Genomic DNA, 21,224 nt, shown 5'->3' on the forward strand with positions numbered 1-21,224 from the left:
AATGTGTTCAGCAGCTTTAATGGGTTTAGCTCATCTATTTACAGTGCGGTTAAACACCAAAGCTTGCCCTGGGCCTGGCTGCCGCTGGCTGGGTACGCTGGTGCCTCCATCTCATCTGCTCCACCAGAGCCAGGCTCTGGCCCCTCCTGAGCTGAGACAGGGCCAGAGGGAGGCCTGTCCTTTGCTGCTCCTCCTTGCATTGGCACCTCCTGGGGACTGCCRTGGTCCCCCTGCAGCGAAGATCCAGGGCTTGTGTGGGCATCTCCCCAGGGATGGCCGGCACCCATGACTGCTCTGCGCGATGGCGAATGCTGCCCCATGTCTCTGCTCTGTGTCTGCTGTGCCAGCTCAGCTGGTCGTTGGCTGGCACCACTGAGGCCAGGATGCCCCGTGGGGCTGTGCTCTGCATTTAATATGTGCCAGGCTGGTGCGGATGTGCTGCCACAACCATGCGTGGGCTCAGCCCAGGCCTCGCCATGGTCAAGCACCTGCAACCCTGCCCGTCTGCTTGGCAGCGGCTTGGCTCCATCTGCTGCTGTCCTTTCTGCAGCGCTGGCTGCCCTGAGGCTGCAGGAGCTGCGGGGACCCATGCGGGCAGCAGGTCTGGGCCAGGATGGTGCTGGTACTGTCCTGCCCGTGCCAGGCCCGAGGGGCCCGAGATGCCCCTATGGGGCCTGGTGTGTTGGAGGTCTCTGGGGCAAGTGCGGTGAGGGTGGGAGTCGGGTAACTATTGCCAATGGGATGAGGTCTGTCGCCGAGTGCGGTTGTCTGTTTAATGTCCGCGCGTCGCTCTGGCCATGCCAAGCACATAGCTGCTCTTCTGGGCTGGGGCTGGCTGCCATCAGCCCCCGCGGCCCCACCACGGCAGAGCCCTGAGCCCAGCGTGAGGGATGGGGGCTGCGCGCCTCCCATCGGCCGCCCGAGCCGGCAGCGGAGAGGAGCTGCGAGAAAAAGAGGGGCTGAATGGGAGCCCTTGGCCTCATCCATGCTGTCATGGCTGCAGCCCTGCCCTGCCCTCCTCCGTGGCTCAGCCAGGCTCTCCTGACCGACTTTTGCCCCCTCTTCACTTGCTTCCAGGCCTGGCATGGCAACGGCAACCCCTGAGGGGTTTCTGCCAATAACTGTGTCCGGCACTGCCTGGCACGYGGGCGAGTGAGCTCCAGGAGTCTCCATCCCCCGGGAGGCGGAGATCCTGCCTCTTGCAGGACCTGGAGGCCCCTGGTTCTCTACTAGATGCAGGCTAAAAGTCAGCTGGGACGATGGGCACTGACTCTCTTGAAGAAACGGCAMAAGCCTGCTGCGTGCTTTGCCCTCTTTCTCTGCAGCTGAAGGCTGGCATGGGCCCAGGCACAGCAGGCCATAACCCACCTGGGGCATGGGCAATGCCCACGGTTTTCTCCCTCTGAATCCCATGCTCTCCAAGGATATCATGACCCAGGGGCCAGAGAGAAGCACTTACGTCACACTGTCATTCCTGGGTCCTGCACCGTGGCGCTCCACTCCTGCTGGGAAAGGAGGAAGAGAGACAAGCACATCAGGCATCATTCAGCGCTCCTGCAGGAGCAGGGTGAGTTGTGGACAGGGAGGCTGCTGCCCAGGTTGGAGGCTCTTGGCCGCAGCAGTGACCTATGAGGCAGGCTGATGCAAGCTGGCCGAGGTCCCAGGAGCCAACTACTGCCCAGCTGCAACCGCTCTGCCCTTCCAAGTCGTTTTCTAGCAGAGCACCCTGCAGGACCTGCTGAGCAGCAGCTAACAGCCCTTGTCATAGCCCTGGCTAGGAGGTAAGGGATTAGGGAGCTGCCGAGCAGCTCCAGGGCTTGGTGGCAAACATCTCAACAAGACCTCATCACCACGTTCCCTGGAGCACAATACAAAGCTATGGGAAAGGCTTTGCAAAGCCTGGTGGAGCAGCCCCAGCATCCCATGGACCCAGGGTCAGGCACTTTGGTGTCCCTTGGGCTGTGTCCTGTTGCCTCCTGTACATTCCCAGCTCTGCTCAAAAGCAAACCAAACCACAGGATTTAATACAAGAGCCTAGCACTGTCCTGACACCACAGAGAGGACAGATGAAGGGTGAAAAGATCTCCACACCCCCAGGCTTGCACTGCACAAGCCTCTTCTTGTGCAGCTCAGAGGGGCCATGGCTATCATCCAAAGCTTGGTGGTCCGTAGGAGGAAGAGGAACCTGTTGCTGCCTCTCCAGGCCTCTCTGGAGAAGTGTTGGAGCCCACCGGCTTTGTCCTGCATGGCTGCCTTGGGGTATCCAAATTCATGCCCACCCTCCTTCTTCCTTCAAGCACAATCCAAGCCCAGCAGACCACCAGCCCTGCCCATGGCTCTTTAACACCTCTCTCCTGTTCCTCAACACTGCGGGCTGCAGCAGTTCAGCTGGGGCAGACTGCAGCCCTTTGTGTGCTGTACAAGTCTTGGGTTTGGTGCATCCTCCAGCTGAGCCCCTCCGAGCAAAACACGCTGTCCCACAGCCATGCCGTGCTGCCGAGGCCACGGACACAAGCAGAGCTGCATCAGCAGTGAGATTCCTCTCCCTTCAGCACCCAAGCTGGGTGGGGGTGAATGCTGTTGGGACCATTGAGGGGAAGCCTGGGGGTGATTACTGCTGTCAGAAAGGGATGGGAGAAAACCCAGCTACCAAGAGAACAGTGCCAGCAGGGAAGCGAGGGTGTGAGGAGGCACACCGCATGTTCTCCCCTGAGAAACAGTAGAGACCTCTAGCCAACAGGAGTCCAAACCCCTCCAGCCCAGGCACCAGGAAGTAAAGGGAGAAATGATAAATGCAGCAGGGTCCTCTTTTTTTCTTAGCCTGTGTATAAATAGAAGCCTTTCCTCTTGCCTCTCCCACGCCCCAGCTCATGGTCCCACCATGACTCTGTCCCACTCCGTATCATCTCCATGCCAGGGACTGTGGGCACGCACAGTGCCTAGCCTGTAGGGCTCAGCAAACCACACAATGCCAGCCCTGGGGAAGTCTCTGGCTCTGAAACATGCTGTGGTTTTTAATCAGACCATTTTCTTTCTTTTTCTTCTGAGCAAGTTGTCATGCGAGCCCTGGTGCTAGTTTTGTCACTTCTCTCCAAGGCAGACCAGTGGGGGCTAGTTCTTGGGGCTGCTCGATATGGCCAGCTCCGGCAGGGAGCGGGTCCGCACACCAGACCTCACCCAACCTCCATCCAAAAAACCAAAGGCCAAGCAGGAAGGACACTGCTTCCCGAAGGCAGTGCAGGGAGCAAATTCCTCTTGCAGGCTGTAGTATCCAAGACCAGGTGACTTGTGTGCTCATGAGAGCTGGCCTGGAGCTCTCTAGAGCCCACAGAAAGGCAATCGTTCGGGAAGGCCCAGAGCAGCATTGCTTCAGGCCTGCCTGTGGATGGAGATACCAGGGTGCTGGTGTACATGTGTGCTGGGAACACACCAGTTCTGGCCAGAGTGGGCTGTTCTTCTCTCTGAGCATGGCCAGCACTGAACTCCTCCAGGCAGTGGAAGAACAACTAGGAAACAGCCAGGTTGCTTTCACAGTTTCCTAGACTTTAAGGCAAGAAAGGATACCAGAGACATCTTTCTCTGCCTGTACATTGCCAGCCATGTTAAGCCCCAGAACTTCAGCAAAGCTAAAGCTTCAATGACACTAAGCTGCATGTGGAGGCAGACAACCACCAGCCAAAGGGGCAAAGAAAAGTGATTCCAATGGACATGCCTAAAAGCAAGAGACTCTCAGGTCAGAGACACACAGATCAGGCTGGAAAATTTTCTTGTCTTTCAAAACAGCTTTGAGCTGAGCAGACAGCAAGACCTGTGTGAAGGCCTCAAATGGGCTGTGCTGGAACAGGACAGGAGTTCAGCAAGGTCTCATCTCACTACAAGCACTGAAAGCAACAGCGGCTTTGCCCCAACACAGCATTGTGCTTAAGAGCTGTCCATAAGGGAAAATCTGTCTCTTGCCCGAGAGTCCGGGAGCAGCAGGTCTGCCCCTGTGTCTCCACTTCATCTCCGGAACAAGTCAGTGATCTGCCTCTTTTCTGGAGTGAGGATACTGGCAGGGTAGGAACTGTCGTGATGACAGTGGCCACCCTCAACAGGGGTGGACCAGACTGTGAGTGCCTCCAGGAGAAACCACATCTCTTTGGACCCATCTCGTGTCCTGACAAGCAGTATGAGCATTACTTAGAGAGGCTCAGAGAGTGCACATGAAACAAGGATTTTCCCGAGGAAAATAAAGGACAGACTACATAAGGTGGGGGCCTTCCACAGTCCTTGAGATATCCCCTAGTTACCCACTACTGGGCACAGAAGGAGCCATCACCTCCCTGCTGCTCTGAGCACTGGGAAAGAGCCCACAGCCCCTGCCAGCCTGAGGAGCCTAGCAGATAAAAGGCCCGTCTGACTAGAGGGATATAATCGCTCTTTTGCCGCTGCCTGAGACATCAGAAAAGGGGAAGAGAAAATGCAATCGAGAATAAAAGGAAGTAGAAATGTTGGGAGGCAGAAGAGAAAGACTGGGCAAAACAGAACAGGTCGCAAACCGCAGACAGGCAGACCCTGAGCCATCAGCTCCAATGTAAGCCTTGGCTTGTCTGTTCCCGGCTACACAGGTCACGCCACCAGGCTCGGGCTGGTTGGTCTGTTTGGCAGTACCAACCACACCAGGACTTGGTGATGCTGTGCCATAAACTTTCAAGCCCCTCCAACCCAGGGGACTCCACAGGGACAAGGAAGAGTAGCAACCTACCTGCTGCCCCATGTCCTCTGCTCCGGACTGTTTCCTGCTGGTGTAGTTGCTTCCCAACTCATCAGCTTGTAATCCTTCTTGTAGACTCAGGCTCCCATGAATATCTGAAACTTCGTCTGCTGACCCCAGTCCAGCCTCCTCCTGGTAGATGCTGGTTATCTGCCCTCCTTCCTCCACAGGCTCTCCTGGGGTGCTGGCACTCGACCCTCCCAGTGCCTGATGGCCCATATGCTTCCTTTGGCGACTAGCACTCCCAAGAACAGTGTCAACATCCTGCAGTGAGCCTGCCTTCCCAGGCCCCTTGCCATCCGGTCTATTGTTGCGAGTATCTGAGTTGGCTGGTGTGTTTGGAGCTGGGGCATTTGAGTAACTTTGCTCCATGCCTTTGCTGCTCTGTGCACCCTTCTGGACAGCTCCATTCTGCAGGCCGTCCATGGGGACAGTCCCATTGCGAGCACTCTCCTGATGGAGCCGTTCATTGCTGTGCTCTAACTCCTCTGTGCTTGGCTCCTTGCTGCCATCAGGCAGGGGAGCATCCTGTTGCTCATGGAAAGTGGATTTCTTCCCAATGTGTGTGACACGAAACCTAGAATGGGGGATGGTCAGGTAAAAATCTCTTCCCTCCTCTCTCCCACCAATATTTCCAGATTGCCCATACCTCCAACCTCTGATTCCCTCTCTTTAACATGGACCAATGCTGATCTCCAACCTTTGGGACCCATCGTACACCACTGACCATACCTTTCCAGGGTCTGGTAATTTCCTCCACTATGTTATCAGCCACCTTTTAAACATGTGGACTGTAACTGCTAATCCACATCTTTCTTTTTATAAGCATATGTGAATTTTTCAATAATTCACATATAAGTATATGTGAATGCTGCCACTGTACTCCAGACCCCTTTTGCTCCTACACTTCACAGGCAACTGGCCTTTGAGCCCCTTCATCCCAGAGTCATGTTCCCATTGACGTGAACCCATTTTGCTTTCATTTTGGTATGGTCTCTGAAGAAAGCACAACAAATAGGAAGAGATGCAAAGAGAAGGATGCAAAGTCTAATCCAGACACTGGGTGGTGCAGGCCCTGACAGTCTAAGTCCTCCTAGCAATGAAATGGGTCACATCTCTCAGAAACACTCTGAGATGCAGCTTGGCCAAATAGGACCATGTACAGAAACTCAGCTGTAAWTTCAGCAGGTGAAAAGCAAATCAGCTGAGCCTGGGAAGGAAGGAAGGGATGGTCATGTGGAACCATATGGACATTAAGTCCAGTGACCAGCTGCTGTAAGTGGAAAAAGAACCAGAGTTTTCAACAGTCTGTACAGGCTGAGTAAAGCCAGGCAGGGCCAGGGTTTCGGCAGGACACACTGTATTTGGGTAGAGAGATCAAAAGCCAGGAGGAGTTGTCTGACTAAAACCTGCCAGAGCACATCTTGTGCGCATTCCCTTGGAGTGACGGGTGGTATCTAAGAGGTTCACCAAGGCTCTGTGATGTACCAATAAACCAGCCTACATCCTGAGCTCAGAGCTCAGGAATAGGAAGGAGAGCTACTGCAGAAGTTGGTCTGACACCCACAAAGGATGCATTTATAATCTGAGGTGATCGCAATATTGCATTTGGAAAGAAGAGAGAAGTTAGGGAACTACCATAACTTTGGGAGGTGGGGGGGGTAATGTGTAGGCAACATGAGTGCAGCCTAAATTGCAGGTGAGCTTGTTGTGACTAACCGTGATTATTCTTCATAAGTCATGCAAACCACTGCTGGATCAGCAGACAGGAAATATCTTCCATGGTGAGCTAGTGTCCACCAGCCAGAGAATACTGATCCCCCAGCAGAAAATTCATCCTGATGCAATGTGTGACTCATTCAGCAACCAGTTCTAGCTGCACTTGAATCACACATGGAGAAGCTACAGAAGGCACTGGTTCTGTTGAGGTTGAGCTGTGATTCAGTGTCTGGGCAAAATACTATTTCAGCAGCAATTTTCAAGCACTGCTGAGTTGAAAGAACGAGACCTAAATGTTAAGTGAATGGTAATATGACTGATGAAGAAGGAAGCTGAGAAGAAGGCCCAAGAAAGAACAGATCCCTGATGAGATCCCTGATGAGACGCTAGAGATTACTGAGAGAAGGAGATCACCACCAGACAGCACTGGGCTGCATAAACAAACCCAGAAATGGAACAAAGAAAGAGGAACAAGTGGATAGGCCAGAAGGCAGAGGACGGCAACAAGGAATGTGACTTCAGGAAGATGTTCAAGTTACTTGGTCACTGGCAGAAGTTCTTAAACCCTCAAAGCTGGAATCACTACATCAAAAACAAGTGAGCACCAAAGGAAGAGCAGGTCCTAAGCAGATGGCCAGAATACTGGATGGCCAAACCATGAAATAATGTTGCCAGGGTGGACAATACAGACTCCTCAGCATTACAGTCAGAAATGCTGCTCATAATTAGAAAAGTCGAAGGGAAAACTACTCCAGCTCTGGATGATTTACCCACAGGACTACTTGGGTCAGGCCAAGCAGCAGCAAATATGACCTTTTAGGCAATAGCACTGTGATTTGAGAAGATCAAAGAATGTTCCAGTCTCAAAGAGAGACTGGGAAGAGGTACAAATGACAGGATCATTTCTTGGTAATGCCTCTGAGCAATGCCAGCCTGAAAGATCCGGGAAAGGATTCAAAGGAGCAGGGAGGATTCAGGCTGGAAGGGGTGCATGACATAAAGTAGCAAACCTCAGGATCACGATGAGAAAGGCAGGAGAGCTTTGGCTATCTGCCTAGTCAGTATCACTAAGACTTTTGATTCAATAGGACATGCCACACTGTGGCTGATGAAGCTCAGGACAAGATCTCCGTCAGATGCAGCTGGCTTGGTGGATAAGCTATGTAACTAACAGAGCAGGCAGCATAGCAGCAGGAACAGTCCTGGAGTAGTCTGCAGACAGGAATGGTGCAAGATGAGGGAAGACTCCTTTGATGTGGCTGTTCAATAGCATTGTAGAGATGGCAAAGACGAAACCATTGGAAAGTTATAGGAAAAGCCCTAAGATGGTAAATTATTCAATAATTAGTAAATTATTTAATAATTAGAGGCTACAGATGATATAACCCTAACTACCTTAGAATTTTAGAATAATTTAGATTGGAAAGGCCCTCAGGAGGTCTCCGGTCCAAGCCTTTGCTCAAAGCTGGGCCAATTTCAAAACTCAGTCAGGTTGCTCAGGGTCTTCTTCAGTTTGGTTTTAGAAATCTCCAAGGATGGAGATCTCTCCTCTCCTCTGGGCCTTGTCCCAGGGCTGCACCACTCTCAGGGTGAAATCCTTAATGTCCTATCCGGATTTCTCTTGTTGCAATTTGTGATCAGTAACTCTTGTCCTTGCACTGTGCCTCTCTGAGAAGAGTTTAGCTCCACCTTCCTTGTAAACTTCCCCCAACCATTCAAGTAGTTGTAGAGAGAAATTACATATCTCCTTAGCCTTCTCTTCTCCACAGTAAACAAACTCCATTCCCTCAGCAGCTCCTCATATGTCATGTACTACTCTGGCAGCCCTTCACTGAATTCGCTCCTTTCCACATGAGGTTTCTTCATCTATGAGCTGGTGACTACCAGCTGGGGACCAGACTCAGTCACTAAGCTGTATGTAATAGGAAAGAGGACTGAACTCTCAACTACTATATCCAAGACAGAAGTGAAAGCCAAAAACAAAGAGGAATAAGACCTGAGGATTGCAACAGAAGAGGTTGATTAAAGGAGCTTTTGTATGTAGGATCAGTCATGAATCAAGACAGTTCATGTAATCAGGGTATTCATAGGAAATTAGGCACAGCAAGGGCACTCCCAGAAAATTTATCAAAGATCAGAAAGCACATAGGGCCAGCTTGGAAACAGGAATCAGAATTTGGAGGTAATTTTGTACCTCATGGTCACATAGGCCCCATAGGAGTCAGACTTCATAGAATAGAGATTCAGCAAGCAGAAGCATTCAAATATAACCTCGGAGAAACATAATAACTGTCCTCTGGAGAAGGCTGATGTGACACAGGATCTTAACATGGAAAAAGAGTGAAAATTAAGGTGTGAGAGAAGGTGTGTTTAGGAAAGGAGACTGTCTTCTCCAGGCACTCAGATGTGACTGAAAGGAGACTGAGAAGAGCATGGATGAAGGACACAGAGCAGCAGAGGGAACTGGACACCAGCCAGGAAATGAGATTAACCATGAATAAGCAAGTGTGCAGAGATGTGGCTTACCAAACACCAAACCTTAAATCAAGGACAGCTGACAACAGCAGGCAAAGAGGCAGAAGCTGTCAGTCTCCAGGAAAGTGCAATTTCAGCTGGAGTTCAGCATGGGGAGGTCCTGCAGGTCTCTTCCCTTTAACAGCTCTCCATAAAGCTCCCAAYTGACCTCTCTCCTGACTTCTAGAACTCCTAGTTCTGATAGTGGAAACACCCACAACCCCCAAAGGTTTGCTCTGCCCAGTCTGGCTCCATATTACTATGAAAAGACTGTCTCTCTAGACCACAATATGCAGCTTCATCAACTTAGCTGAATGAAGACCCTCTGCATGCACTGAGCACAGCAGAGTTGTGTCTTGTCTGGGTGGCCATCAGGAATCAGCAGTTCCTTGTCACTCTACCATGATCACCGTGGCAGTGGGGAGCTGGCATCTGGCACACCTTGCTAAAAGACATTGTGCACTCTAAATGTTTATGCTGGGGAAAGAGGCAACCTGGGCAAGATTGTGGAAAAAAAATGTTTTGAAGGCTACTAACTACACAAAGACCACAGATAGCTCATGAAGTCCCTTGAGCTGAGAACAGTTGGAGATTGGGAGAGTATCTGTGGGAAGTATCAGATATGTTCCCCTATTCTTATATTCCTCCCAAAGCATCCATTTACAGCCATCATTAGAGGCAGAGTCCTGGAGGACTACAGCCACACTTTTGTTCTGATGGTGGTGGCTGGTAATCTGCACATTGCACCTGCTGTCGCCTCCTCTCCCTCCTAACAAGACCCCTGAAGCCTGGGTCACTGCCCTTGCCTGGCGAGCTCTACTCACATGTGGCTGAGGCAGCAGGCTTTGAACAGATGTGTATTTGAGGCCCGGCACTGAGTCAGAAAGACAACCCAGGCCCAAGTCACCTTCCTCAGGAAAAGGGGGGAGAAGGAGGGGGTGTCATTAGTGCAAGATACTGGCACAGCAAGGCCTACTTCATTTCTGCATTGACTCAGTGGCAGGAGCTGTACTGCAGACATTTTGAAGGGCAGGAGGCACCTGAACCCTCAGGACTCTTAATTGCTGAGCTACTGTGACACCTAAATGGGGAAAAGCAAGAAGGTGCCTGGTGTGGGCAAGCGGGGAAAGGGAAAGGAGTAGGGGACAGGGAAGACTCTCTTTTACACGTGCTCAGCCAGAGCAGATGAGTGATGTCTGGCAAGGCTCATTTAAGTACCTGCCCACTGAGAAGACAGTGGTCTCTCCAGGATGCATCCTGCCTTTGCCATCCTTGGACCTCGCTTGCCGATGCAGTGGGGGTTTCTTCCTCTTGCTGCAGTGGATGCAGGGGGCCTGCGTGGAGCCCAGGTGCACCGTATGGTGATGTGGTGGTCCCCCATCTTGGCTGTTACGGTGGGGACAAAGGCTGCAATAGGAAAAGGACATGGCAGGTCATGTCACCTGGAGGAGTCTTCCTTACCTTGGTGCAGCCTCAGTGTAGCAAGCCCTGAGAAGCAGCAGCTTTGGAGGGGACCTCCTGTTAGGACAGGAGTGAGGGATGTTACAATTGACAGTGGAGTAAAGTATAGCAACCCCCATACACCGGGGGATTATGACTCCTTGGTAGGAAGATGCTTTGTAACAAACCATTGAGATGGAAAGGGGCTGGCTGGAGAGTCTCAAGACCAAGGTGGTACCAAAGACTGCTTCTCCCTCATTCTGCAAGAGACACAGCCTGGCGTACGCTTCCCTCACCTGGGCACTGGCACTGGCACATCCCCTTCATTGTCCCCCAGCATCTCCTTGAGGGCCTCTGCGTTTGCTGGAGAGAGGAGAAAGGGAATGTTTCAGCCAAAGCAGTCAGATGCCAGGAAGTCTCCAAGCCAGCCCTAGAAAATGCTCACCTTCATTTTGGATGATGCATCTCACAATCTTCTCCACGGTGTCCTCGTTCAGCTCCTCCTCTTCATCTGAAAGGAGAAAACATGGCACTGAGGGCTGGGATTCACTACCTCACCATTTCCTCCCACAGAACAACTATGAGTACCCTGGGCCTACAAATGGAGAGGTCAGAGAAGCCCTGCTTTCCCCATCATCCCCAGGAAGCATCTGAGGTACACTAGAGCTCTGACCCTGGAAAAGAAATGGCTAAAAGGACAGCCATGTGCACACAGAGCAGGGGGCTATATTTTTCCTCCACTACCAGAGCTAGGGAACATCAAATCAAATGAATAGGTAGCAGGTTTGAAACAAGTAGAAAGAGGTGGTTCTTCATGAGCACAGCTAAGCTGTGGAACTCCTCGCTGCAGGATGTTGTGGATGTTAAAAGTTTACCTGTGTCCAAGGGTAAATGGGATGTTTGTGGAAGAGAAATCCACTGGGGGCTGTTAAATAAATGGAAACCATCTCTGACAGAGGAACCCACAGAGCTACACAGTTTCTGAGAATTAAAAGAGTATTCTGGGGAAATATCAGTAAATGCCTGCTCTGTTCTTGTACCCCTGGACACCTGCTTTTGGACACTGTTGGAGACAGGAGCCTTGGCTGGATGGACCTTCAGCCCAACTTGTGATGCTGGACATATGTTCTCATAAGTAGGTCAGAGCTCAGGTCTGGCAGGGAGCCTTTCTGGAGAGCACAATTCTGGGACTGCCACTGCACTTCTGGACGTCCCCAGAGACATTTCCCCAGGCTGTGGAGTCGCCAGTGGGCAAAGCCAATTCTGGGAAGTTTGAATATTGTCTCTGTGTAATGCCAAGTCATTAAATCTGGAGGACTGTACCAAAGTCTGCCTGGAAGCTCCTCACTGCTTCCACATAGACTCTGGGAGAGCCACATTTCCCTTCCATGCACAGTAAGTCCCAATGTGAGGTGCTAACCCTCCTAAGCCCTGCTGATGGGACAGAGGAGTCGGTGGAGTTTTGTAACACCATTTGGACATTTTTAGTTAAGTAAACGGCCTGAGAAACACATCTTCCCCATTTCAGCAGAGACTAAGGAAATCAGCAAATGACAGACCTTGCTAGGACCAAGCTGTGGCTTGTACTCATGCTCAATGCTGCCCTGAGTTCCAAACCACATTCCCAGAGAGCCACTTATGGTGGCCTCAGGTGACCAAAAACCCCTTGGAAGTCCCTTTCCAGCATGGGGCCCAGATCCCAAGAAAACGCCCCTCTTCCTCCCAGAGAGTCTCTAGGTCTGCACCAAACACAACAGAGCTAGAAGAGCACATGATTGATAACGAACACCCAAGAGCCTACTACTGGACCTCATAACACAAAAGGGATAGAGGGACAGCTTGTATCTCGGCTGGGGGATTTTTGCTTGTAGGGCACATGGGTTATAACTCAGATGCTAGAGATTCATCAGAGATTCTGGTTCTTACTCAGAATTATCACTTTATGATAATGCTACTCTGGGAATTGCCACATGCTGATCTCCCACCCTCCCTGACACCACCAGCCTTCATAAGCCTGCTACCACCACAAAGTCAACAAATCAGAGGGCTCTCTGGGCCCTACACTCCAGAGCGTTGCCTCACTGCCAACATAAGAACGGCCCTAGAGGGCTGGGCCAAAGGTCTGACTCCCCACCAAGAACCTCTTTTAACAGTGGCCAAACATCAAGGCCTAGAGAGCAAGAATGAGGCAAATACACAATGATGCTGACCCAAATACTCTCCTAGGAGCTGGACCAGCATAAAACTGGTGGTGGAGGCTGAGCATGGTCTAAGGGGCTCTCTCCCTCTTGCAGCTGGGGTACAGCTAGCAAGAGCCTGCCCCATCCTTCTATCCCATTAGCTCTTGTATGTCATGGCATGTCACAATTTGGCCATCAGAGACCCAAGCCCGAAGAAAAAAACAGCGGTGGTAGGAATGGCAGCCAAAAAGTGAAATGGGATGAAATGGTAAAATCATTATGGCTGGCATTCACGCAGCGTTTGGTGTGAGTGGGTCATGGAGACCCTGGGGAAATCAGATACAGAAGCCCCTCACACCATGGAAGTCCCACTCTCCCAAGCTGGGGCCAAGTCCACCCAGCTGGGACAGGGCACAGTGCTCAGGCAGTATTTCCGTTCTTCCCACCCTGCTGGCTGCATGCAACCTTCATGCTCATGCAGGGAATGTGGTGCTGCTCTCACCATTTCATTCCCTTCCCAACCCACTGGTACACGACGGGTAACTCTTCCCACCTCCAGATCACTTCCAAGAACCATATTTAAGGAGCACCACAGCACCAGAGCCCCCCCTGCCGAGTCCTCATCTCCCAGTACTCACTGGCCTGGAGCTCCGTCAGCACATCTTTGTTATCTGGGTCGAGCTCATCACGGAAAGTCCGGCACCGATAGCCCTTCTTCTTCAGGACATGGCAGATCAGGAAACCGACCAGCCCCATGATGAAGAAGACCAAGACAACGAGGAAGACCATAGACAGGCTGTGCTGGGGGTCTGACTCCCCATCATCGGTGCTGTTCTGGTCTGACATGCGGATCTAGGAGAAGGGGGAGGGCAGCTCAGAGACCCTGGTACTCCCCCCCGCCCCAGTCTCCCTGCTCTCATCCTCCTGACCCCCTGCCCTCCCCCTGCCATTGGCACAGCCCTGGCCCCAGGCCCTCACTTGGAAAGAGCCTGCTTCCAGCTAGAGATGAGCTGGCAAGGGCTCATCTCTTGCTCCACAAGGGCTGGCCTGGCAGGGGGCCCTGCCAGCCCCCGTGCACTGAGGGGCAGCAYGGAGCAGAAGGCAGGCTGGACACGGCTCGGCGCAGTTTCCCAAGGACACCTCCACCCCACACGCACCTGGCAGGAGGCATCCCAAGGGCAGCAGCAGCAGCCATGCAGGCCTGCCCAGACATGCGGCCCTGAGCTGCTCTCTGTCTCTCTCCATCGCAGGCTCCTTCCCAAGGGCACAGGTCCCCCAGCTTCCCCCCGGCTCCGCGGCGCTCAGCATCACCGCCTCGCCCTTGGTGGAGGATGAACGCCCGCAGCCAGCGCTCTCGCAGCACTGCACCAGCCCGCTCCCCCCGCATCCCTCACTACTCACAGCCGCCACGGAGGGCCTCAGCCGGCAAAGGCAAAGGCAGGGTGGGCAGGGAGCCACAGCAGCCGGGCTTGCGAAGGGCTGAGCCAGCCGGCTGCTCCCGCATTGTCTGCCTTCCCCCGGGCRCCCCGCAGAACCGAGCTCCCTCCCTCTGCCGCTGCCTGCCCTGCTGGGTCTCTGCGTGGATCTCAAGGGCCTCCCCGGCTCCCCGCCCCGGGCATGTCCTGGGAGCTCGGGGGGTTGGCCGCCCGCTCGCTAGCTCCGCTCCTCGGCGCAGGCAGGGTCTCTCCGGCCGTCCCTGGTTACTGCTACATGGGCGCCGCTGTGCCGGAGAGCAACGCACACTGCCGCTGTGGCTGGTACCTTGAGCCTCCGGCGCTCTGCAGAGCTCTCCTCTTCACCTTCACCTGTCTCCTAGCAACCCAGCATCCCTGCTGCAGGGTACCACTTTGAGCATCCTTCTGCTGCCCCAGCTCCCGGCCTCTTCTCTTCCTCAGGAAGGAGCAAACGAGCCGCGCTGCTTCTGCCTGCCTAGGCAGCCTACCGCTGTCTGCTAGCRAAAGCACCTGCCTGTCCTGATCCAAGAAAATCTCTCTGAAGCTGCTTCAGTAGAAGAAGGTGCAGAGAGGAGCTCAGGGAAACGCCGGCAGCTGCAGCAAGGGGTAAACAACAGTGTCACTCAGTGAAGATGGTGTTGGCAAACTGCTCGCTGTCCCAGGGCAGATAACCTTGCCAGAATGCAAGCTGACTTCCCCAGCACGTTCCCTTCCAAAGCATTTGTCGATTTTTAGAGCAAGAAGAACAGCGGTGAGGGGAGGGAAAAGGGTGGAAATGGGTCTCAGCAAGAACAGGATTGTTCCTGCACTGGTGTGTGCAAGGCACAGTGGGGCATGCAGGAGGAGAGGCATGCATTTATCTGCACTAACTCGTTCATGATCACGGCACCAAAGAGTCAGAGAGGTCATGGAAAAGGAGCCTCAAAGGATCACGCAGCCCAACACCCTGCTCAGAGGCAGGTAAGCCACCTTTCTCTCTCTCATCCCTGAAAAAAGTTTGTCTAAACCACTCTTCAAAACCTCCATCAGCGGCAGTCCCAATACCTCCTTCTCCATCTCTTCCACATTATCCTCACTTTGGGAGGCTTCACCAAAATCTCCTTCACTGCTGCAAATTAAGCCTTCTCCTCTTGGTCCTACCTACAGTGGCCAGTCCTCCACCYGAACCTCAAAAAGTATATGCAACCCTTGAAATACCTGGTGACACCATATCTCCCATCACATCTTTGCTGAACTATCTATATAAATATTCACTTGTGGGAATTACTCCACCAAATCCGTGTGATGAATTAATTCTTAAGTCTTACCATGTATTAAGATTCTCTGTTTATTCCCCTCCTTCTTGCATGAGCTCAGAGGCAGCTAAGTTGCTCAGCACACCCATACCCCATGTGGGTACATGTGCACATAACGTTAATATGTGTGCAGACACAAATATCTCATCAGCTGTCAGACTGGGCAGTAGAGGCCTCACAAACTAGCTGCAGCCCAACCACAGCACAGACTGCTCCTGCGTAGCTGCTTTGTTGTCACTGTCTGGGCTYTCTTCAGCCGGGCTGCGTGTGGAGATCACCCCGCAGAGCTGGCCCCCCTCCTCACCCTTTCTGGCAGGGTGCTAGCCCTCACTCCCCAGCCCTGCTTCCAAAAGTGACCCTCTGCCACCATTCACCGATGTAATGGGAGGCCAAACTCAGAGGATCATCGAAGGTGAACTGTTCCTGCCCCTGAATTCTTAGGGATCCCACAGACACCAGCCCCCTCACCATGGCGTTTGGTATGGGTAAGAAGCTATCGGGAACATGACCAAAGCCAGGAGGGCAGAAATAACACAGGTGCTGAACCTCCTACATCTCAAAGACCCTCACAGCTGGACTGGCCCATGTGGATGGAGATACAGGTAGGCAAAGAGAACTGTTGACATATATCTATCTACTGTTGAGGCAACCTGCAACTCTTCCAGGCTTTCAGAATAGATGCCCCTTGTAGTCAGCTATGTGATGATGAGAGCCCTCATTTCTATCCAAAAGCGGCCAGGAGATTCATGGAAGTAACACTCAGGAGCCCAGGACTCTCCCTCAACCCCATGAATTCACCAGGTTACAGCACATCACATGTGCCATTCTTCTGTCTGTTATCCTGGCAGGAAGATAGGCTGTAGCCAAAAGATAGTCCTAATAYGGAAAGAAAAGACCATGGGCAGTGGGAGACTTTTTTGGCCTGTTCCTGCCACATGTTGCTGGCAACACAGGATAGAAGTCTCCCGACCCCAGTCTATCGAGCTGCCATAGACTACAACATCATGCGAGTCTCTGCTGATCAAGATCTTAAAAGCAGTTCACTCCTTGCCCTCGCGTCTTGAAGAGACAGTGGGCCAGGGCCCCTGCGGTTCTGACTTTCTCCTAAGCCCCAGGGTAATGTAATCATGGTGATTTTTTTTCCTATTTGTTCTCGTGCCCACACTGTCCTTTAGAATAAAACGTTCTTTCTCCTCTCTGGTGTTTCCGCCCACCCAATGTATTTCTGCATGACAATCCTGTCCCCTTTCAGCCTTCAGTTTTGCCAGGCTAAACAAGCCCAGTTCATTTAACCTCCTCCCCCAAGACAAGATTTCCATTTTCCCACTGTCTTGGCTGTCTAAGCATTTCCAAAACCAAGGAGGCACATGACGGGGAGAAGGAGGAAGGCACAGCTGCCTGTCCTGGGACAAATCCTGGCCCTGCATGTGGTGAAGGAGGTTGAACCAGGACAAAGAGCGAGCTCCTTAGCTCCGTTATCCCAGTCAATTGCCTTCCTCCTCCTCCTTCTCCTGGGACGGGCACCTATCTCTCAGCACACAGAACAAGCCCTCTCTGGACCCCACATGACCTTGTGCAGGGGAATCCATCCCATTTCCATCACACCAGGCCTCAGAGTCCTTCAGCCCAGGGCTGCTCATTCTTTGTGCCACTGCTGAATCTCATTAACATCCTTACAGCCAGGCCAAAGAGGAGCCTTGTCCTATGCAGTCCTTCCTGGACCTTACAGGTGACAGCTGTGATACCAAAAAACAAAACAAAACAAAACAAAAACAGGCAATGGCTCTTTTCTACCCTGAGACTGACCAGTGTGGTACAGTTTGAATCCATGCAGCTCAGCTCTCCTTCCAAAGCAGGGTGCCTTGTACATCCTGTCCATTGGGAACAGTCCCTGGAGGGGGCTAACCCCCAAACTACGCCAGGGAGGTACTAACAACAGTATGAGCTGGATGATTATAGGATGCCTCCTCTTGGAGCAGGTCTGACCCTGTTTAGTTCCTCCCATACACATAGCCAGAGACCAGGCTGCAGAGAAGGGGCCGCTTGGTCCCCGAGGCACTAGGGCACTCTGCATCCATCAGGGGGTGATGAGGAGGGTCTTGAGCCACACTGGCTGCAGCGCGTTGTACTGGGCACTTGAGAATACAGAGCAGCACAAATCATGAAGGAGACTCGGTGCCGCCAGTCGCGGCACGCCTGGAGTCTGCTTTAGCTTGGAGTTGTGTCCTTTCTCTCCCCACTCCTTCCCCCTACCCCTGCAACAGCCTCAGCTCCTTCCCCCCATCCCGTGTGACCCCAGTAGCCAAGACAGAGCATAAGCTGAGACAGTGCTGGAGCCAACAGCAGTTCAGCAACAGCTCCAGGGCAGGCAGCTGCCTGTTTGCTGCCTGCCTGCTGCACTCACCACCRAGATCCCCCTGCCTTTCCTCCCCAGGTCACTCACGGGGACTGTCCTGGCAGGTGCATGCATAAATCCTGGAGGAACCTCAGGATCTTTGAGGCTTCTGTCCCTCTTGTGAAATTGCCCAGAAGCAATTTCAAATGTAAAATTTTAAGCCATCGGGTTTAAAAGTTACTGGGGAGGGAGGGAGGGAGATGGAGCAACTGAGCACCCAGCAGACAGAGAGCACGATCCACATGCATCGTCCCCTCGGTGAACAGGTCTCCAGAGAGACACTGCTCCACAGCTCCATACAGCAAACCATCCCACGAGCTGCAGTCCCAATTTGTCGCCATATTACTGCTTTTCTGCTCTTTTACCATGACTTCTCTACAGTGACTACAATACACGTCATATCACAAACAATGCTAATGCACCCATTTTGGGGATCATCTGCTTTGGCTGTATTGATTGTCCACGTGGCAGTTAACAAAACAGGGCAGATTTCTAGGCTCTGAAACTCCTGCGGACAGGCTCCTTGTGGGCTCTCTACCATGATGCTCAGCATGGAAATTGTCATTATTTCTGTGCAAATTCTATGCCTAAATTGCATCTCCTCAAACATTACCCTGAACCTTAAAACCATTTAAGACTTTCAAATGTGCCCAGCAAGTTAATGGCCTTTAAAACGCAAGGTATTTTTGCTATTTGAGCACAAAGAGTATCTAAAAATATCCTTCTCCTATGATTTCTTTGCAGTGCTCCAATACCTGTCAAAATGCCCTGAACAGTTACCGATTTTCAGAAAGTGAATTCAGCTAACAAAGTCTCCATGCAAGCAAAATGTGCTCAAGGAAGAAATGCATTTCTTACCTATTTGCTCCTTTCCCATAGCCAGGCGGGTCTGTGGCTCAGCCGTGCCGTTTACATAGCTCTACAAACCCGTGGGGACCTTATCTGGTCGCTGCACCTTTCTGATCTGCAAACAGCCCGTCATGCTGAGTGATCAGCCATCGGTGAGACGTCAGCTGGAGTGGAAACCCAGCCGGGGAGCAGAGCGCCGCTGACTTGAATCATTTGCTGCTACCTCCTTGTTGCTTAGATCTAGCCCATTAAAGTCCATTTATTTGACCTGGGGGTACGCTAGGCTCCTGGGCCCTGAAACGCACGCTGTTTCTGGTGCGTATCGGGTACCGCCTGCACGAGGCCTGCTGTCACATGCAGCCCCACGTGGCACGGGGGAAAGAGCAGGTCCCGAGCCGAAGAGAGCCCCCGAGGGTGAAATACTGCAAGAAGCAAATCGATAGTGCTAACCGTTGTCACAGATGGAGCACAGCTTCCAGCTCCTGTAGGATGCTTTTAAATCTCTCCTCCCCATGGGCAGGCTGGTTTTTGGCTTTCTCCTCCAGGATCCCACCTGGCTCTCATCTGCTTGGGCCCACAGCTCTGTAGCATCATACAGACACTGATCCTTTTGCACAGACCCTCTGTTTCCACAGGTGCTGTTTGGGGTGGATTTGCAGCTACAAGAACCATCTGCAGGCTCAGGGCAAGGAAGGCATCCACTCTGTGCCAAGCTGGAAAGTGCTTAGCTTTGCGACTGAGCTGGCCTGTAGCAAAGAGCGTCCCGGCCTTACAGCAGGGTTTGCAAGCCATGCTCTGCGCGGTCACGGCCAGAGACTCTCAGCACTCCCCGACACGTACTGCTTTCCTGGAGCAGCCCCTTGGTGATCAAAGAAATTGGAAACCACTGTGCAAAAGAAAAATACTGCCAAAGGACACGAGCCAAGAGGAGGAGCAGCACAAAGGGCACAGCAAGGGAGACCAGCATTCACGCAGYGAGTGGCAGACAATGATGGAAGTATGATTTAATGATCCCGTGATATAACTGCACACTGGAAAAATTCCTTCCCTGTTCGCAACTGTCTTAGCACCCAAAATGCCAAACTGTCCCTCCATTCCCTTGCCTCCCCTCCATCCCCGTCCCACACACTCAGGGCTATGCGTTTGTGAAACTCCTGTTACTACAAGCCAAACGACTTCCCTTCTGCACTTTTATTACCTAGTTTAAACATCCTTTTGCTGAGAAGCTGGGAATCTCCCAGTGCAAATCCGTAGTGTTCTCTATCCTGAATCTGCTCCTCCTACCATGCTCATAGGGACCCCCAATTTTAGGGCTGCCCATTTGCTCTGTTCCTCTCCAATACCCTACGGAAGCTGCTGTGACCTGTTTTATTGCAGATGTCCTTGACCATCTCATCTCAAATGCAGCATCCTTCATCTCCAACCTTCTGCCGGTGGGATCCACACAGGCAGATTTTCCCAGTTGTGCAGGAAACCTGCAGGACCAATTCCCTGCTGCTCTCAACTCTTCTGCTCTCAGTGAGGTCAAACTTGACCTAGAAAAGTAGTTTCTGTTGCTGGGTTCATGGGATCATGTTTTGTTTTTCATGTCTGTGGTTTAGCTGCAAAAATAAAGCTGTTGCAAAATTCCTGGCTAGTCTTTCCTCTTCTTTAGGTCTCCAGGCTCTTCCTGCCAGTTGCATTTTCCTGTGTCTTCCTTTCCAGTGGAGTTAGCCCTGGAAAAATGGGATTGCCTCATAAGAAATTTAAAATAGAGAAGCATCAGAAACGTTTGAAGCAGAGCAAGGATTACATTGCAAGGGCCAGGCACCCTGTCTCCAGCGCAGGGTTACGGATGCAGTGACAGCGACTGTCCACAAACCATCAGCACCGTCTGAAGCTGCTGCTTGCACCCCCCAACGAGAGGCCACCCTTTTTCTCCTGATTTCTCCCTCGAGATGCTCCTCTCCACCAGTCCTTTTCCACGGTCCCTGTGGAAAGATGGTCCTTTCCCACAGCCCCTGCTCCCTCACCTTCTGTGGCCAGCTCTCGAGCACCCTGCGAGCCTGGGGACGCCCCCGCCACGAGAGCCGGAGGAAGGTTTCCCTTCGCGGGACCACAGCAAGCCGAGGTCACGCTCTTGCTAATTTGTTTTCCGACCTGTTGGGAAACAGTGCGTGTCGCTTGTCTCTTTTCTTCTTTGCAGCCACAAAACATGTTTTGCCGCCCGCTTCACCCACAGCACAGAGTCCCCTGCTCCTCAGGCAGGTGTCCGTGTACCCTGCCTGCTCTCCAGCTGAGCTTTAGGGTTTTTCCCCCATTCCTGATCGCTGTTTTTTTATACACTTCAGTTTTCCCCGTAGCTTTTGTTCTCTGGCTGCCCTGCCTGCCTCGAGGTGCCTCCCTGTCCCCAGTCGCTGCCAACCCGGGCCGATTATTTCTGAACGCTGCCAGAGGTCGGGAGGACCCGTTTCTCCGGGGCATCTCCCGTGCCGGGTGGGACGTCCGAGGTTGGCTTGGCCACGTTCCCACCGCGCCGGCAGCCGCCAGGAAAAGCGGGCCACGCGGCCCCCGGCCCGCCAGTGCCTCTGCTCCGGTGCGGGACGCGGCCCCGGCGCGGGGAGAGCAACGGCAGCCCCGGGCCTC

The 21,224-nt window shown here is 52.6% G+C and overlaps 1 protein-coding gene across 9 annotated transcripts; it reads right to left on the reverse strand.

The window, feature by feature from the left end:
• Window positions 1-2: 2 nt before the first annotated feature.
• RELL2 (RELT like 2) lies at window positions 3-18,925 on the reverse strand. 9 transcript variants are annotated; one of them, XM_026070632.1, is made up of 9 exons: window positions 18,609-18,925; window positions 17,033-17,091; window positions 13,245-13,458; window positions 10,872-10,937; window positions 10,723-10,789; window positions 10,205-10,393; window positions 4,745-5,330; window positions 1,460-1,505; window positions 3-941 (listed from the first exon to the last, which is right to left on the reverse strand). In XM_026070632.1, exons 1-8 carry the CDS (start codon window positions 18,625-18,627, stop codon window positions 1,461-1,463), a joined length of 1,245 nt encoding a protein of 414 aa, XP_025926417.1. In that variant the 5' UTR covers window positions 18,628-18,925; the 3' UTR covers window positions 3-941; window position 1,460. The 9 variants fall into 9 exon arrangements, with proteins under 9 accessions (XP_025926417.1, XP_025926420.1, XP_025926422.1 ...); XM_026070635.1 differs by lacking the exon at window positions 17,033-17,091 and adding an exon at window positions 14,368-14,654 and having other exon boundaries at window positions 18,609-18,916; XM_026070637.1 differs by lacking the exons at window positions 17,033-17,091; window positions 18,609-18,925 and adding exons at window positions 14,368-14,654; window positions 16,926-16,992.
• Between the last annotated feature and the right edge of the window lie 2,299 nt (window positions 18,926-21,224).

This window comes from Apteryx rowi, unplaced genomic scaffold, assembly GCF_003343035.1.
Source record: "Apteryx rowi isolate R43461 unplaced genomic scaffold, aptRow1 scaffold_316, whole genome shotgun sequence".
In the NCBI taxonomy this organism is placed as follows: domain Eukaryota; kingdom Metazoa; phylum Chordata; class Aves; order Apterygiformes; family Apterygidae; genus Apteryx; species Apteryx rowi.

Bases quoted from the DNA above. Each gene is read 5' to 3' on its own strand.
- RELL2 (XM_026070630.1), bottom strand. From the start codon at position 17,185: ATGGATTCAAACTGTACCACACTGGTCAGTCTCAGGGTAGAAAAGAGC. The intron at 13,459-17,032 runs GTAAGGATGTTA...CCCTTCTCCTAG, and splicing joins GGCTCCTCTTTGGCCTGGCT to ATCCGCATGTCAGACCAGAA. The intron at 10,938-13,244 runs GTGAGTACTGGG...TTCTCCTTTCAG, and splicing joins GCTGACGGAGCTCCAGGCCA to ATGAAGAGGAGGAGCTGAAC.